The sequence below is a fragment of the Macrosteles quadrilineatus genome, unplaced genomic scaffold, assembly GCF_028750875.1.
Source record: "Macrosteles quadrilineatus isolate MER2022 unplaced genomic scaffold, UCM_ALF_1.0 Scaffold_8__2_contigs__length_117827958, whole genome shotgun sequence".
Classification (NCBI taxonomy): Eukaryota; Metazoa; Arthropoda; class Insecta; order Hemiptera; family Cicadellidae; genus Macrosteles; species Macrosteles quadrilineatus.
Window position 1 is genome coordinate 59898721 of NW_026542601.1, and position 20130 is coordinate 59918850.

General features: G+C 37.1%; 1 protein-coding gene across 1 annotated transcript in view; it reads left to right on the forward strand.

Annotated features, from left to right (window-relative positions):
• LOC129000958 (zinc finger protein 64-like) overlaps positions 1 to 20130 on the forward strand; it is a 31070-nt gene that overhangs the window by 6007 nt on the left and 4933 nt on the right. The window contains exons 5-8 of the mRNA XM_054428056.1: positions 366 to 433; positions 1068 to 1184; positions 12194 to 12292; positions 15776 to 15922. Coding sequence (XP_054284031.1) covers positions 366 to 433; positions 1068 to 1184; positions 12194 to 12292; positions 15776 to 15922 — 431 coding nt within the window. The remainder of the gene's footprint in view (positions 1 to 365; positions 434 to 1067; positions 1185 to 12193; positions 12293 to 15775; positions 15923 to 20130) is intronic.

Genomic DNA, 20130 nt, shown 5'->3' on the forward strand with positions numbered 1-20130 from the left:
AAAATGGAGAAAACCATACTCCCAAATTATCGGATGGTTGAGGATCCAAAGCCAGCTTTCCATCATTCGAGCGGTTTCGCTTAGGCTACGGGGAACTAGACGAAAAATTCGAAGTATTCAATTTGAAGATGGTGCCGCAATTCCCCCATTGCTCTATTGAGCTTTCTTTTTATTTTTCAAACATTTATATTTGATTGAAAATCATAGTCATATGTTGAATTGTTTGAAATGTATAAATAAAGTATTTTTCTTTTTATCACTCTTAATTGATAGATAAAAACAATGAAAGGTAAAACCTAGGGTGGATTCAGTTGTGAAATAAAGTAAGTAAACTCTCAGTAATGAATTGTAAATTTTGTTTTTAGATGCCAAATGTGTTCATACCGAGCCAGGAATTCATCTCACATGATTGTTCATCTTCGAACTCATACTGGTCAGTGTGTAACCTAGTTTTAAGGATAACCTTCTTACTCTAAATGGATTTAAGGTATTCACATACATTCATTAGATAATTTTTCTCAATAGAAAATTAGATAATTAATTGCCTAGCAGAGAAAGACTAAATCTGAGACTCATTTAATGACTTCCTGCAAAATCAGATTTTTTATGAATATAGAGATAGAGCCCAGCTAGCTTCCCTTAAACAGTCAAGAGTCCAGGAGTAATATACAAAAGTCACAAAGTATTACTTAGTTTTATTTATTTATTTGTAATACTAAACTTATGTTTACCTCATATTACCTACAAAGTGGTGTGCTTCAAACAGCATGTGTGATAAGTTAGGATGTACTAGTTTCCATACCAAATTAAGTGATGTGTTTGTGCCAAGAATCATCAGGGGTGGGGTGAATGATTCTTTTTCATGTTGTAAGTTGGATATTTGTTTGTCAAATCAATAAAAAATTACTTTTCTACCATTTTTACTAAATCTCACATAGTAAATATTTTACTGAAAAATACCTGGTTCGAAAAACCTAGACAAGTTATTTCATCCAAAAGATTAAATAAATTCTTTCTTAATACTAATTGATTCAATGACCTGTTCTATGTTCACTTGCATGTTTCAGGAGACAGTCCATTCTTCTGCCAACACAAGGGCTGTCAGAAAACTTTCAAGACGAGCACAGACCTCAGGAGACATCTTAAGGTACACAAGATCAGCTCAGATTCTCTCTTACACGATGGTGAGTAAACTATTTTTTGCCACATTACTCTTTAAGCAGATTTCGGTAGGCCTTACTCTTAATAGGCCAAAAAGTTTTTTTAACAAATACCCCTGTCGCAGCAAACCTGCAGACTAAGCGAATTTCCATTTACCTGGCTGGATTTCTATTAAAATAATCCCCAAAAATTGTCAGATTTATTTCCTATTAAAATGACATTAATTTTAGTGAGTACTTAGGTTTACTGCTACAGGGAAAATATTGAGGTGTGTTTTTTATTGCAATGTTGATGGCTTAGTATTAAATAAAAATTTCCAAATTTTGTTAAAATATATCCATAAAAATGCAAACTAAAACAGTTTATTTATTCTCCATAAGAATTAAATTTACAATTTTTTAAATTATCTCCGTAACCGTTGGGCATACAACAAAACTTCAATATACAAAACTATTTCTTTTTTAAGCTCTACAAAATGGTTTGGGAAGAAAATATGATATTTTATGTCTTTAGGGTCAAAAATGGGAAAAAAATCTATCTTTACCCCATAAAACCCCGTTCCCATAGTCCGATTTTGCTGATTCGCGAGCTCGTTCTATTAAACATAGGTTTACACATTTGTACCGAATTTCATCAAAATCGGATAATTTTCCTCGAGTTATCGTGCTAACAGACATATATATATATATGAATTTGAAGGGATGGTGTTTTTGGCCTCTGGGGGGGGGGGGGGGGGGGTCAAAACGTAAATAGGGGATTTATGGGGTAAAAATTGTTTTTCTTGTTTTAGACCCTCAAAACTTAAAATTTCCCAAACTTTCTCTAGACCATTTTAAAGAGCTTAAAAAAAACAAATAATTTTGTAGGCCTATATTGAAGTGTTTCTGTATGATTATTGGTAACGGAGAAAATTGTAAATTAAAAATTCCCATGTTATTCTTATGGAGAATAAGTAAACTGTTATAGTTTGCTTGTTTATGGATATATTTGGATCAAACCTGGAAAATCTATTTACTTTATACTAGGGGTGTGCGAGTACTCGAACCTTCGAGCTTTTTGGTCGAGCTTTTCATTATTCGGCTCGGCTCGAGGCATTTTGAAAAAGCTCGAAGTTCGAGCCGAGCTTTTAATACTAAGTCAAAACTAAAAAAAAAACACTTAATTTGGGTCGTAATTGGAAACAATGTTATCACAATTCTACGTTGTTCAATCATTCGAGGTTTGATAAGCACGAACCTCAGCTCAGTCAAGACGCAATGATTATCGATCGTAATTTTGAGGAGATAGTAAAGAGACAAACTACCACCTATCGCGTTGTCTTTCTAACACAGCTATTCGTATCGTAAATCGTAATATACAACGCAGTGCGAGTGCGTGATTGGCTCGTCGCTATGACGACACACGGTTGCCGTGACAACCTACAGTGCGCACTGAGCACTGCGCCTTGTGTGGGAGGGGAGATTATACCAACAAACAATTTCAGGAATTCTATTTTGGGACGGATGAAAGATAAGGAAGAAAAAAAAAGTGGTCACGTGTGCAAATGTAGTGGGCGACACAATAAGGCTGTAAACAAGTATCAATCGTCTGTCGTGTCGTTGTTCCTTGTTTGTTTACTTTTTCAGATTCCTTATCAAACGCCCCTATCTGCTATCTCTCTTTCTCTCTCTGCTCTCTCTAACAATGTACTGATTAAACAGATTGTGGTTGACAACTTTTCTACTTATAAGTTTCCCTGCGGTTATTTTAGTTCAATCAATCCCATAACCTTTCTAATGTTTATCAAAATAATTAATTATCTGTTTTGTATTTTATTTCCTTTAAACCAACCCCTATTTACCATCTGTATTTTATAGAATAAAATGTTTGTTTATAAAGTTTGACTGGCCACACAATTTTGTACCTATTTTATTTTTATTTTGTATAAAGTAACAGTTACTTTGATGATTATTTAAATATCAATAAGTGGTGCGTGCTGTAATGAATGCTTTTTATTATCAAAATAAGTAATGGATTATTAATTTTTGATAATACATGGGTCATTGAATACCATAATGTGATGTAGTTTCCTATTTGTAACTTGCAAATAATAATAATTGAGAGTTAATCCTGGAAAATGAAAAATAGTGAATGCATTCATAACCCTGTTGTCAAAACAGCAATGCGGGTGTAAGGGTTTATTGTTTCAGAGGCTAGGGTGTTTCAAGGACAAAGTGCTGGGCCTCCCGGCTCAGGGGGGGAGGGGTGGTGGTGAGACTGAGAGAGAAATGGGGGAGGAAACTGGTTTTGGCTATTTATTGATTAGTTCACCGACCCTTCTAGATAACAGAATTTAGTGACAGTGTTAAATCATCGTGTTCATTATTTCATTTCTTGTTTACTTTGTGTGTTATTCTATTAATTTTAGTGTTTTGGTCTATTTCCTCTATATGTCAATTATATATTTTTTAATATATAATTTTACTTTTTACTCTGTCTCTTCACCTTTTTTGATCCAAACCAATCATGTTCTTTTTAGCGAATTTCCCTATAGGGAAGTAGCTATTACCGTAGGTCTCATGGTAAGACTTAGGCCCGGGACCGATTTACTTTTTCATTTTAATGTCCCCAGAGGCCAAAAACACCATTCGTTCAAATGTGTATATATGTATATATATATATATATATATATATATAGATATATATATATAGATTTATATATATATATATATATGTGTCCGTGAACACGATAACTTGAGTAATTTTTATCCGATTTTGATGAAATTTGGTTTGAAGGTGTAAGGCGGGATAAACTTGAATGAGTTCGCGATCCAGCATGATCGGACCATGGGAACAGGGTTTTATGGGGGGTTTTATGGGGTAAAAATTGGTTTTTCTCACTTTTTACCCTCAAAACACAAAATTTCCCAATTTTTCTCTAAACCTTCTTAAAGAGCTTAAAAAAACAAACAATTCAGTATATCAAAGTGTTTTTGTACGGTTATTGGTTACGGAGAAAACTAAAAAAATGGTAAATTTAAAATTCCCATGTTATTCTTATGGAGAATATTGTAAAATGTTGTAGTTTGCTTGTTTATGGATATATTTTGATCAAACTTGGCAAATTTATTTATTTTATAGTAAGCTATCAATATTTTACTAAAAACACACTACTTTATTAGTTTCCTTGTAGCAGCAAACCTAGGTACTCGTTAAACCTAATGTTATTTAAATAGATCAATTGAAAATCAATTCGGCCAAATGGAAATTCGCTTAGACGGCAGGTTTGCTGCGGCGGCGGTATTGATTAATATGATTCATAAAACAAAAATATTTTGTGCATGGAAAACAACAAGAATAATCACGTGTTTTTATATTTATTTATTTATACAAAATGGAATAAAATATTCATAGTAGTTACAATATACATATTTAATCGACTTGCTAGTTGTTTTGTTGTCATTCAAGATAGCGCTGTTCTGTTATGAAAGACAATCTGATTGGCTCAGTCTGCACTGCATATCTCGTCAGGCCTTCAATCATATCCTTTTATTTCTTGCATCTTAATTTAGTTCAGTTCAGTTCTTATCGTGATTATCTACTATTTGATGTCTTGACAATTCTCAATGTTTTTAGACATATTAAAATAATATTGTGTTTATTTAAAAATTGACTGAACATTATTATTATTATGCACTTTTTGAAGAAAAATGTTTAATAATTTATTTTTTTGATAATGTTCAGAATTCAGAATTATGTTTGAAATTCCAGATAGGGTTAGTTGCAAAACATTTTTTGCTGAAAATAAAATCATAACACTCTCTAATATTTTCATTTTTTACAATTTAGTTTCCGTTAAAGAGAATCTGAATAAATTTGTTCCTTGCAACTCAATCCATGGGTATATATCACCAGACAATCAAAAGATTTATATATTCCTCAAGCCAGGCTATCAAAATTTATCAAAAGTTATAAATACTTGCAAATAAAACTATTTAATAAACTTCCAATATATTTTAGAAATCAGGAAAGTATTCATTTGTATAGGTCAAAATTATCAGATTGGCTTACAAGTCGTGCTTTTTATTCAGTTGATGAGTTTTTGCAGAATGAAGATTTTTTAACGCTTAAATGTGAGGCCAAGCAGTCTTGATGATTCTTTGTTCTTGTTATGGTCTTTTCCCTGTTAATTTTAAAGTTTTTATTATTACTGATGCTTTATCCTTTTAACTTTATTTTAACATTTTCTGTAGAATATTTAATATTTTATTTAACATATGTAACAAAACATGTAATGTTTATATTACCAAACGACAATAAAGATTTATTATTATTATTATTATAAGGTGACGCTAGGAAAAGCTCGGCTCGATAAAGCTCGAGCTCGAAAATATTTTAAAAAGCTCGGCTCGGCTCGGCTCGAGGTTGAAAATCACTATTCGCACACCCCTACTTTATACCAAGCTCTTAATATTTTACTAACAAACACACTATTACCCTCCCTGTAGGCAGCAAACTTAGGTTCTCGTTAAACCTAATGCTATTAGAATAGATTTAATTGAAAATCAAATCAGGCAGGAAATTCGCTTAGTCTGCAGGTTTGCTGCGGCGGGGGTACTTTTTTTATTAATTAATTCAACTCCCTGATGTGTTTGTTAAAAATGCAATTTAAGTATTAACAGCTCTTTTATTAAAAAGTAGTAAAAAAATATACATAGGACCATAATATAAACAAATCTGGGGAGTGAACTTTAAAAGTCACTGGAGCAGAGCGCTGAGGGAATTTACTTCGTTTTACTTTTGATGGCACATCTACAGACCAAGACCTTTCTTTAGACACCCCTACCAAGCTTCTACGCCCAGCCGTTCTCTCAAATTAGTGGAGACAAAGTTTCCAATTTAATAAATAGATTCCTCCATGTTAACCTTATGGGAGTAACCCCATCTTAGATGGAAGATCCTGCACAAACTAATTAAAACTAATAAATATTTCAAATAATGGAAACCACTTTGCAAAACTACAGATCAGGGCCATTTATTTGACACTCTAATCATCAAAATCGGTCTAAAAATGTGGGAGGAGTTCTGTTCACTAAAATCGGCTTAGCGTATTATATATGTTACACTCAAACTCTGAATTTGGACAATGTCTGAAATCTTTACCCACTTCGCGATGTGGACAGTGTGAAATACCCACGTCACGGAGTGAGCATTTTATTCGGACATTGGCTGAAGCGAAATGCCCAGACCGTGTTTTGGGTAAACGGATTTACTCAAATGGCAAACGCTTTTCAGCGATTGAGTAAATCCAAATTACCCACAACGCAATGTGAGCCAAAGTAAGTGCCCATTGTGGGTACTTCTAGTTTGCGCTAACGCAGAATTCTCAATTTCACAGGACATCCATAACAAAGACATAAATAAAAAGCAGTTAGCATTAGCATTAGCACAGTTACCTTTGTGCACTCTTTGCTTGAGAAAATCTGCAATTGATACTAATTTTATGGGCTGCCAAATAAAATTATTTTCACCGTGGATGGACATGATGAGCAAGTAAACGTACCTACGCAAAGAAGCAATGATGTCATCTGGATCCAAGCAAGGATTTATCAGGTGTGGTTGCAGAGGAACTGTTTAGGTAAATCGTGAAAATGTATTGGGTTATAGATAAAATGCAATTCTATGACATTGCAGCACATACTGAGACAACAAGTAAAATACAAATGTAACAAGTAGGCCAACCGTGTAATAGTCGCCATCTTAAGGTTGCTAGCATAGCGGAAAAACATTATTTCAATGTATGTATTGTAAGAAAGGGGATTAACCCCGTACCCACGGTGCTCATCTACGCAGACACTCTGTTCACATTACACTTAGTCGACCAGTTGGTGTGAACAGAGTTGAACAGTAGCATGAGCATCGATTTACAAATTCCTTTCCCATCTGATGCGAGCTAGGTGATGACCGGTAGGGCTGACTTCCAAGAAACATCGTTAACCTATAAGCCACACACCCTATCGGTAATAAGCCAATGAGAAGAAGGCTAATGAAGAAGATGTAGGGGTGAGGAGTCTCGGAGCTGGAGGACCTGAAGGAAAAAATCAAGGAGATCACCACGGGCCACTGGACCAAGAAGATCGAAAGTTTCGGAGTGCGTGTATCAGTGCATGTGCTTCTGGGACAATAAACAGTAGCCTATGTAAAGGGAATAAAATATACAACTAAAGTTTTGTAAAACAAACAAGTCATATAATTTCTCAGTTACTCATTCTTTTAAATTTTCAATTGATTTTCTTTTCTTGTAAATATACTTACTTACTTACTGCTGGGGCGCTACAAATCGCAGTCGATTCTTTGCCTCGTAGATCAGCCTCTTCCACGCTTCTCTGTCCGCTGCCATCTCCACTGTCCCTCCACACTGACTCACATCTCTCTTAACCTGGTCATACCATCTCATTCTCGGTCTACCCAGTGGACGCTTTCCAGTTGGTACAGCAGAACATACTTCCTTCAGTCTTGCTATTATATCAGGGTCCTGGTATAAAGCTCGTAGCTCTCTGTTTTTTCTAATCCGCCATTCTCCTTCTTCGTTTACTGGGCCGAATTAAATATAACGTTGTAAATTAATTTATCTTACTATTGTTGATCTTTGCCGTTTCTGTTGAATGTAATTTTATTTTTATATAATATGTTTGCTGTTACTTGTTCTGTATTTAATTTAATTTATTTTGGTAACAGCTGACCATGTGTAAATAGTTAGGATTGTTTTTATAGTAATGAGAATTGTTGAATAAGTTATGTTTGAGTAAAAATGTTGTGTGTGTGTACTTCAGTAAAATAAAAGATAATTATTGTAACAGTAAAACCTTAGGTGTTAGTAATTTACTTTCACTTAAGTCAACAGGTTATGGGGCCCAGAAAAATCCATTAATTCAACCATAACTGTAAAAACAAGAAGTAATCTTCTAGTAAAACCCTAAGAGTTAAAGTGTAGTGAAGGTGAGTGAAAAAGTAAAAGTAAGACTAACAATGGCATCAGTAAATGAAGATGATTTCGTAGAAAAACTCAAAGGAGTTGAAACTTTTCCATTGTGGAAATTTCAGATTAAAATAATATTTCAATCCAGTGATTTGATGAGTATTGTTGATGGTTCTAAGAAACTTGAAGATATGGGCGATGGAAAGAAGAAGGCTGATTGGATTAAAAGAGATGCCAAGGCTCAGAAGTGTATAGTTAGTTCTATTGAGAAGGGACCGATGTTACATATCATTAACTGTGAAAACTCAAGAGAAATGTTTTTGAAGCTGTGTTATATTTATGAAAGAGACTCAGAGCAGCAGAAGTACTCGTTATTACGAGAATTCTTTAACCTCAGGTATGAGCCTAATTCTGATATAAGTTCTCACACAAGTAGAATTGAAAACATAGCACACAGACTAAAAACTTTAAAACAAGATATTGATGAAAAAATGATAATATCAAAAATTCTTGTCAGTCTGCCAGATAGATTTAAGTATTTTGTAACTGCCTGGGAATCAATGCCCAATGAAGAAAAGACATTGGCAAATCTAACAGCGAGACTGTTAGCAGAAGAGTCAAGAAGTGAGTTTAAGGAGGTAAGCCTAGAGAAAAATCTTGCATTCCAAGTTGTTTGTCACAACTGTAAAATTCCAGGCCATAAAGCAAAATACTGCAAGAAACCTACACACAATTGGGCTAACTCTGATAATGAAAGGCGATGTTTTAAATGCAATGCTGTTGGTCATTTAGCAAACACCTGTGGAAATGTAAAAAAATTTGTTAACAAGTTTGAAAAAAGAAATGTAAAGCCAAATTTATTTTGTAATATATGTAAAAAGTCAAATCATAATGAAAAAGATTGTTACTTTAGAAAAAACCAGAACCTAAATGTCGCTAGTAAAACTGTGTCTTTTTTGTCTTATGATGATGGACAAAATGTTTGGGGTAATAGTGGGACTGTAAACTTTGTATCTGAATGGGTTGTTGATTCAGGCACATCTTCACATATGACAAATTGTGAAGATTTGTTAAGTAATAAACAAAATATTTCTTCTGAAATATATGTTGCAAAGAAAAATCAAACCATGTTAGCTTCAACGAGTGGAACTGTAAAATCCAAAGAATGTATCCTGAATAATGTGCTATATGTTCCTGAACTCAGTAAAAACTTGTTGTCTGTTTCTGCAATAACTAATAATGGTGATGAGGTTACTTTCTCTGAAAATACAACAGAGAATGACCAGAAAGGAGACAAAAATGAAAATGACAAGAAAGAAGACAAAAATGAAAATGAAAATGACCAGAAAGAAGACAAAACTGAAAATGAAGATATTGAGAGTGCAGATAATCTAAGTGAGATAAGTAATAATGAAATAGAGTTTGAGTTGGTTTCAGACAAAAATGAAATCAATGAAGAACAGCCAAGTTCAAGTAATACTGATACTACACAAAGCATCAAACTAAGAAGAAAAACTAAACTACCTGAAAGATATAAGGATTTTGTGATGTTGACATATGAAGAAGCAATCAAAGGACCAGATAAAAAAAATTGGCTACAAGCAATTGAGGATGAGAAAAACTCCCTTATTGAGAATGAAACGTGGGAAGTGGTTGACAAAAAGCAAGCACTAAACAAGAAGATCCTAAGTAACAAGTGGGTATTAACAAGAAAGGATAACGGAAAATACAACGCGAGACTAGTTGTAAGAGGTTTTGCCCAAGAAAAAGGTATAGACTATGAAAAAACCTACAGCCCAGTTGTAAGTAATTCAACTTTACGTTTGTTATTTTCAGTAGCTGCCAAACAAAATCTCAAATTAATGCAATTTGACGTTAAAACTGCTTTTCTCTATGGAAATTTAGATGAAGAAATTTATATGTGTGTACCTGAAGGGTTTGATCATAAAGATAAAGTTTTTAAAATTAAGAAAGACTTTATATGGACTTAAACAAGCTCCATTTAAATGGAACCAGTTGTTTACAAACTGCTTACTAAAATATGGCTTAAAACAAACTCATTCTGACCGTTGTGTTTTTACAAATGGCAGTATTCATCTTGCTATATTTGTTGATGATGGAATTCTTGCTGGTTCAGATGAAAGAGAGATGAAGAAACTTTTGAACGAGCTGTCTAGAGATTTTAAAATAAAAACAGACGAAAACCCATCAAACTTTCTTGGAATGGAAATTTTATATTCAAGGGAAGGGATATTGTTAACACAAAAGAACTATTCAAACAGTATTCTCGAAAAATATGGAATGATAGATTGTAAACCTGTAGACACTCCCATTTGTCCAGTGAAAACGAGCAAACCTGATGAAGAAGTAAGCTGCCTGACAAAAGATTATCCTTACAGAGAAGTTGTAGGAAGTTTGCTGTACTTATCCAATAAAACCAGACCTGATCTTACACTTGCTGTGGGATTAGAAAGTAGATGTGTTGAGAATCCAATCAATGAAGATGTTGTAAATGTCAAACGAACCTTAAGATATATTAAAGGTACTCAAGACGCAGGAATATTATTTTCAGCATCAGGAGAAAATTGCCTAAATGTATATTGTGACGCAGACTATGCAAATTGCAAGCATACAAGAAGAAGTACTACTGGATTTGTCATAATGTATGGAGAAGACCCAATAAGCTGGTGTACAAGAAGACAACCGATTGTAGCTTTGTCCAGCACTGAAGCAGAATACATTGCAGCGGCGGAATGTGTCAAAGAAGTGTTATATTTAAAAACTTTCTTGCAAGAGTTGAGTGGAACTAATGTTGAAACAAACCTAAACATGGACAATCAAAGTGCTATTAAGCTTTGTAAAAATGGAATTTTTAACAAGCGAAGCAAACACATTGATGTTCGCTACCATTTTTTGACTGAAAATGTAAGGCAAGGTAAAATAAACATTTCTTTTGTTTCTACATCTGAGAATGTTGCGGATATGTTTACAAAACCCTTGAACAATGTTAAGTTTCATCAATTTAGCAAAGCTTTGATCAACTATCCAAAATCTTGAACAGAAGACGATAATCAAGATATTTATTTTTTGTTTCTTACATAAAATTAAAATTAAGGGAAGGTGTTGAATGTAATTTTATTTTTATATAATATGTTTGCTGTTACTTGTTCTGTATTTAATTTAATTTATTTTGGTAACAGCTGACCATGTGTAAATAGTTAGGATTGTTTTTATAGTAATGAGAATTGTTGAATAAGTTATGTTTGAGTAAAAATGTTGTGTGTGTGTACTTCAGTAAAATAAAAGATAATTATTGTAACAGTAAAACCTTAGGTGTTAGTAATTTACTTTCACTTAAGTCAACAGTTTCAACGTTTTCTTTTGCTGTTGTAACACTTTGTTACATTTATTGTTTTTTCTAAATTTAAATTTTGTTCATTACACGTTGAGTAACACCCAAGCAGTCTTATGTCTCATTAACCTAACACCTCTTGACTAAGCTAAGCAAGAGAAACCTTTATGAAACTTTAATTTAAAGAGAGGCATGGGACCCGCAGTATATTTGTTACGGTCATTTTAATAATTATTCCTATTTGGTAGTTTTTGCTGTTTACCTGCATTTTTCTAAAATGTTATTTATACTAGTACATTAAATAAATATCATTTTAAACGTAATTAAATTTTATTTCACCTAGGGATTGTAGATTTCATGTCGATATTTGTGCATGGGGTAGTTACAGGCTATTCTATTCGGCATTTGCGCAACAAGAAATATCCACTACCCGACGTGGGCAATTACTTTTGCTCACATCGCGTTGTGGGTATTTTGGATTTACTCAATCGCCGAAGAACATTTTGACTTCGGTATTTGAGTAAACTAGTTTACCCACAACGCGGTCTGGGCATTTCGCTTTGGCCAATGTCCGGAAAAAATGCTCACTCCGCGACGTGGGTATTTCACACTGTCCACATCGCGAAGTGGGTAAAAATTTTGGACATTGCCCGAATTCGGAGTTTGAGTGTAACATATAGAAAAGATAGATGCAGTAACTGAGACTATCTTTGTTGTTTCAGATGGAACTCACAGCTATTCATGTAAACATCTGATCCACAATGGGAAGTTGTTTATGAAATCTCCAAGTTGCCTCATTTGCCAGGATTTTACGAATAAAGGTATTTCTAATTCATTTAAGTTTTGACCATTATTTTATATTGTAATTGATGAAATGTAATTTGGCACCAGAAATAATCTTAAGTATTCACTATCAAATTCAACAAAACACTTGATGTTTATAATTTGTAACATTTCCGATTTAGTAAAAAAAAACAATATTAGACCCTAAATATCATTGTAACCTATCTATATATAAAATAGGCAAGCACGATTTTTGTCGGCAGAACTCCTCCGTGGTTTCTCAACCGATTTTGTTAGTTTACGGCTCATTGGAAAGATCTCATTGAGTAGATGTTATACAAGGTCTTACATGTTACATTTTAAGTTCCCATGTTATCATGATTTGTTTACATTGTGATCAGCTGGATAATTTAATTGCTGTTAACATTTTAGTTGCAATTCAAAGAAATGTGCTACCATAGCCATAAAGAATTAAATATAGACTGTTAGCCGTGCTGCGGTTACCATGGTTACCGTAGGTTCTTCCGCTGGGAGCACCGTGTAGTTACATAGCGTGTACGCCGTAACTACATGGCGCTACCAGTGGTGTGCGCCAAAACCTATGGTAACCGCAGCACAGCTGATGGTCTATATTTAATTCTTTTTGTCTATGGTGCTAGACACATTTACTGACTTAGCTTAGATTAAATATTTACTAATTTAAATCTGGGTTTGCGTACACATTATAATGGAAAAGGCGAGAAAGCCTCAGTAATTTGATATATTTCTCCAAATAACCAAACTGAATTGACACGGTACTTTATTTTTTGAGCAATCATTGAAAGAACCGATTTGCAAATTATGGAAACGCAGAAAAATCATAGAACGTCCCCAAATAAAAAAGTAGAAGAAATAGATCTAATATTTTATTAAGAATTTTATTGAGCGGAGCGAGCCAAGCTCTTATACATAGACTCTTATGCATTTCGTAATACGCAAACTCCTCCTAGACGGCTAAATCAATCGTTTTCAAATTTTGCTGGGTGATAAAGACCATATCGGTGAGTGCCAACATCTATATGGCGTTAAAAAAGAATCTCAGAAATCCGCCCCACTGGGTCTCAAAGTTTCAAGAAGAGAGGGAAACAGGTCCACGACGTAGGGTGTGGTGAAGGAAGTAGTAAAGGTGAGCAGTGTTAAGTGTGGGAATGGATTAATGTATCTGCAATGCTGAAATGCTACGGGAAGAGACTGTAGACTGTAGGTTAAAATGATTACGAAGCACGAATGGATACATATTTTCTATACATGCAATCGTTTACAATCGAAATTTACAACTGAGTTGACAACAGCTGATTTTTACTCCATAGAGGCTAAAAACGATTTTTACTCCCTAAATATTAAAAATCCTACTTCGGACCCGCAACGCATGCATTAAATACGACTGTTTTTACTGCAGTATGACAAAAACAATATAATATGAATCCTTGATGACTCCGCTCGATTTTGTGGATGCCTCTGCGAACGCCACCTAGTTATCGTTATTAGTCTACATAATGAAGAACGCAACATTGATTCCTACAGTCAGTTAACATGAGTTTTTGCCACATTGCTATAATTTTATTGAAGGCAACATGTACTTTGTGATCATTGCTGAGGAAACCTCTCTAAGGTGAAATAAAACTGGTACTTCAAAAACATTTAAGCTCTGTTTCCATCAAATCAAGTGATTTTAGAAGAATAGGACTACATCCAAGAAACCTTTACTTAAACTTTCATTGAAGAATTCAATTATAAAAAAAAACACCTGCACAACATCAAACCTTTTAACTCTGCGTATTTACAGGTAAATATAATTGACCTCATTACATCAACTAACCAAAAGAATGCCATTTGAAGCAAATAAGATGGTGACAGACAGATTATGCAGGAAATCGGGTAATCCTTGAGTAATTTTGAACAAATTTTATTGCTATTTAAAAATTGACTGAATTTTGTAAACTTACTGGTGACAATGGTGGTACCATGTAGGCTACAGTATTATGGAAAACTTCATGCGGCCATGGTTAAGTTAAAAAAAACGTTTTGAAAACACTAAAAAAACAAGGTCAGCTTCCAAAAAGTTATAAAAATATACAAGAAAATGTTGATTATATCAAACTGTTATGAACAGTGTAAGTTACATGATATTTCAGTTTACTTACTGTTTTAAACCCATCAAAAATTATAGCTGTTGTTAGTTTTAAAATAACTCCTGTAATACCAGTAATTGACAATTGCTAGATTTCGAGCAACAGGTAGACACTAGTAGCTTTATAATTCTCTAGTGAATATGTTTACTGCAATCTTAAGCAAATTGATGGTTAGTATAAAATCTCTGGACCCAATTATTACATTTTAGATAGATTTAAGATTAAGTTTTTACGTTTCGAAAATTCTTAATATAACTAACTTCTGGTGACATAAATGTTATATTGATAAAAATAATAAAAATTATAAAAAAAATAATAAAAATAAAAACAGTAAGGCTATTTGTAAACACACCAAATTTATAGGGCCCATTTCTACCGCCTTCAAATTCCGATAGAGAACCATTACTGATATAGTGAAGAGGACGTGAAATACTAGGGACAGTGAATGAAACATTCACAACAACTTTTGTTTACTGACCGTCCTCATCTGTTTTAAATTACAAAGTCATGTTCCATGCCAGCTAAAAGTGTCACAAAAATAAAGGAATTGATTACTTGACCGGTAAAGCTACTGGTAAAATATCGGCAGATTTTAACCAACTGTAAAAATTAGGCGTGAATGCCAAAAGCCTTACATTAATTTTTTCTACACTTGCTCAATCAGTCAATACATTATTTTTAAGACATGCCTTGCTTGCTAAGTACCAAAGGATGAGCCTTGTGTCATTTACCTTTTAAGTTAATGGTAAGGAAGCCTTCCAACTACAAGCAAGACATTAACACGTTGAGTGCAGGCTACATCAATTAATTGATGTAATGCGTCACGAGCGCACCTATTGGCCTACATCTATGGATTTAGTTGCGCCACTCTCACTACATTAGTTCAGTCGGGGAACGTTATAATCATTGCCAGGCTGTAGCTTAGAATGCGAGCTTTACTTTGGTGTAGGTTGGTACTAAAAATTCCCGTAAAATCCCGTCTGGCAATGCTTTTGTCCCGGTTTCAGAGATTTTCTCTATTCAAGCCATATTACAAAATAAATATTGATCCAGGCAGTGCTGCTACCTTTGGGTGTTTCAGTGAACTATGTCCACTTTCAAGGTAAAGCAGAACTATCACCACTCCTCTTTTGTGATTCGTCTAACTGAAATATTTGAATGCTATTTGCGATCGCTGATTCAGTGGTGCGTCGGGGCTCTGCCTGGGCCTCGTCGCCATTGGCAAGCGTCTGTTTAAAGGTTTTCAGCACTCAACGTGTTAAATAAAATTTTCCCCATTAGAAAATGTTGCAAAACCACACATTTTTATTTGGAGATTGGAGTGTATAAATATTTTATATTTGTACGCAGATGTAATTAAGAAGACAGGAGGGATGAACAGAAAGCGAGGCGTGTTAGCAACTGTCCGACCACATAAATGTTCCTTTTGTAAGGCTTCGTTTGTACGCCAGGACTCACTGCGAAGTCACTTGAAGCTGCACACTCATCAGGCCCAAGGTAGGTGCAAGATTCTTTAGTGTAGTGCATTTATTATTCCACTCAGTTTTCTTAATTAACTGACAGGTAACTGTTTTAGAAATCTGTACGTATAAAATTCAAATACCGCTCACTCACTGATACATATATTTAAAAAATTACAAGCCATAAAAACTCAGGAATTGGCATGGAGGTTCCTAATCAACCTCCAGAGGTTCCTAATCAACCTCCAGCTACTTTTGAATCTGCACCATTAATTAAGGGAACAGCTGGTTTTATTTTGTTACATAAAATGTAAATATTTTTACTGCACAACAGATAATTAATAGTTAAATGAGTTAGGCCCGGTTTCTCCAACTCATTTAAACTTAATTTTAAATTAAACGGTGATTTAAACTTGGTTTAACCTTGATTTGTGTTTCTCCAAATTAAAACTAGGTATTAATCTAAGTTCAAACTAAACCACCTCTCGACTTGGTTTAACTAAGTTACTGGAGATAAAATAAACTGAGTTCAAATTAGTAAAATACAACAGTAACATAACCTCAAATAATTCCAAAACAATTTTTTTTTTTTTTTATGGGGAGGAGGTAAAAATGCATTTACCAGGGTGTCTAGTTTATTTCCATTATAAAATTCAAGACTAATTCCAGACTTTTCAAGACTAATTCCAAATTTTTCAAGACTAGTTTTTCAACAATTAGTGGGTGTGATACCAAAATTTATCCATTCTCAATTCTTGATACCGATACCAATTTTTATAGCTTAACCAAATTTTCTAAATAATACTACACCAACCCCTGTCTTTGTCATAAAGTAGTATTATGATAATGTGGTGTTTTCAAGTAAAGAAATAATGCAGCAATAAAAAATTCTAACTAGTAAATTTGGTTTTTTTTATCATGAAATCTTCTGCGTACCGTACGTTTAGACATCATCATTGACTGCAGCGGTTACAGAAACGTGATTGTCGTCGTCCACGATCACGGCAAAATCATGAACATTTCCCGCGGCCTTGTAGACATCAATGACATCATTGTCATCTCCCGCGGTCACGGAAACGTCATCGTCGTCGTCCGCGATCGCGACAAAATCAAGAACATTTCCCGCGGCCGAGCAGATATCATCGTCGTCTCCCGCGGTCACGGAAACATCATTGTCATCTCTCGCGGTCACGGAAACGTCATCGTCATCTCCCGCGGTCACGAAAACGTCATCGTCATCTCCCGCGGTCACGGAAACATAATAGTCGTCGTTCGCGATCGCGACAAAATCATGAAAAATTCCCGCGGCCAAGCAGATATCATCGTCGTCTCCCGCAGTCACGGAAACGTCATCGTCGTCTCCCGCGGTCACGGAAACGTCATCGTCGTCTCCCGCGGTCACGGAAACGTCATTGTCGTCTCCCGCGGTCACGGAAACGTCATCGTCATCTCCCGCGGTCACGGAAACGTCATCGTCGTCGTCCGAGATCGCGGCCAAATCATGAACATTTCCTGCGGCTGTTTAGACATCACCGTCATCTCTCGTGGTCACGGAAACGTTATCGTCGTCGTCCGCGATCACGGCAAAATCATGAATATTTCCCGTGGCCTTGTAGACATCAATGACATCATTGCCATCTCCCGCGGTCACGGAAACGTCATCGTCGTCGTCCGCTTTTGCGACAAAATCAAGAACATTTCCCGCGGCCGAGCAGATATCATCGTCGTCTCCAGCGGTCACGGAAACATCATTGTCATCTTCCGCGGTCACGGAAACGTCATCGTCATCTCCCGCGGTCACGGAACCGTCATCGTCGTCTCCCGCGGTCACGGAAACGTTATCACCGTCGTCCGCGATAGCGACAAAATAATGAAAATTCCTTGCGGCCGTGTAGACATCATCATTGACTCCCACGGCCACGGAAACGTCATTGTCATCTCCCGCGGTCACGGAAACATCATCGTCGTCGTCCACTATCGCGGCAAAATCGTGAACATTTCCCGAGGCCGTGTAGACATCATCATTGGCCTTCGCGGTTACGTAAACGCAAGACGACGATCGCGGCAAAATCATGAAAATTCCCGACTTTGAAATCAAATTTAAGACTAAATCCCGACTTTTCAAGACCATTTTGAAATTCAATACTAATTCCCGACTTTCCCGATTTTCCCGACTACTAGACACCCTGATTTACGCACACTGAGGTGCTCAATGGCCACTCAGTAGTGCCGGACTCCCGCGGGCTCATTGTCCCCGGACTACCGGCTAAAAAACCCCCTCGTCTCCTAGGACACTAGCCTGGAACTGTTTCGCACATTACTTCGGGCTAGGCCTTTTATACTACGCCCCTAGGGCTTTCCTTCTGGTTTCCTCAGAAAACTAAGGCCGATCGAGGTCGACCTTCTTATCCCGAAGTATGGCTTCGACGAACTGCTTTACACAGTTCCAGTTTCCTTCCCCCTGTATCATAACTCCAACGATGTTGTCGGGAGTAATGTCGACGCCGATCTCGGAGATCAAGGAGGCTCGGCGGACATACCACCTGTCGCAGAAGAAGAAGGTATGCTCAGCCGTGTCTGCAATGCCTGGACAGTACATACAGTCTGAGCTGGCAGCCCTCCCCATTCTGTGCAAAAAGGCCCGAAAGTACCCGTGACCCGAAAAAAATTGAGTCAAGTAGTACCCAACCTCACCATGCTCCTGTTCCACCCATGGTCGGATGCTAGGAATGAGCCTGGCGGTCCAACGTCCCCGAGACTCGGCTTCCCATTCACGCTGCCCATTCACGGTTGCGTTCTTCTCTGGCAGCAGTCTCTCTATCTACTTCAGGTCTCCTGCGGTAGATCGCCTGTCGCTCCCTCGCGAGATGAAAGACGGGGATGACACTGGCAATCACCATGACTGCAGGCTCGGAAACCGTGCGGTAAGCGGAAGCAACTCGCAAGGCACCTCGACGCTGAACACGGGAGAGCCTGTCACGGAAGACACGCCTCTCCAGCACGTGGGCCCAGATTTCAGCGCCGTACAAGAGTACTGATTGGACGGCAGACATCAGTAGGCGGCGTTTGCAGGAGCGGGGGCCGCCAACGTTTGGCATAAGCCTACTAAGGGCAACAACTCCCTTAGCGGCTTTGTCAACAGTTCGCTTTATCTGCTCGCCGAAAGACATTTTGCTGTCAATCATAACACCAAGGTATTTGGCATACGGCTTGGTCTCCAATTGGGCATGGCCTACTTGCAAAGGAAGGACGGTGGGAATTCTTTTCTTGGTTAGGATCACGATCTCTGTTTTTTCAACCGCCAACGATAAGCCGTGGTCCCGCATCCACTCGTTGACACGGAGCATCACTATACCAAGTTTAAGCTCTGCTTCTTCAACGGTTCTGCCTGCAACCAGAGCAGCGACGTCGTCGGCATAGCCAACGAGGCGGGTCTCGTCTGGCATTTCGAGTCTAAGCAGACTGTCGTAAGACACGTTCCAGAGATCAGGTCCAAGGATCGATCCCTGTGCAGCCCCAGAAGTGACAGAGATCCGACGCTGACCTTCGCTGGTGTCAAAGAGCAGGACGCGGTCTGAAAGGTAGGACTCAATCATTCGCAATATGTAAGGAGGGACGCGGAATGTGTGCTCGAGCGCCTGTAGCATGTCACTCCACCTGGCGGAGTTGAACGCATTCTTCACGTCAAGAGTGACGAGGAGAACTAAGCGGCGCGACCAATGACTGTGGTTCTCCGCACTCCGCACTGCCCCAACTACCTCTTGGATGGCGTCAATGGTCGAGTGACCAGAACGAAAACTATGCTGCTGCGGGGACAAATCACCCGCAGAGACGATAGCCTCGGTCAGTCTGACACGAATTAACTTCTCCATCACTTTGCCAACAGTGTCAAGCATACACAGTGGGTGTAAGAGGAGGTCCCGGTGCACTCTTCGCCTTGGGGATCAGGACAAGGCGAGCCACCTTCCACGCCGTCGGGAAAACGCCGTCCGCCAAACAGGAGTTGAACATATCCAACATAAGCTTTGGATTGTACTCAACGACGAGCTTGAGGATTTCCGCAGGAATGCCATCAGGACCGGGTGCTCTTAGATTCCTGAGGGATCGGACAGTGGAGGTAAGTTCCTCTTCGCGAAAGGGTGGGAACGTGCCAAGATTCCTAAATTCTCTAGTTGGTCGCACTGGGTGCTTTGGAAACAACGAGTCAACGACAGCAGCCATGGCAGTAGGATCCATGACCACAGG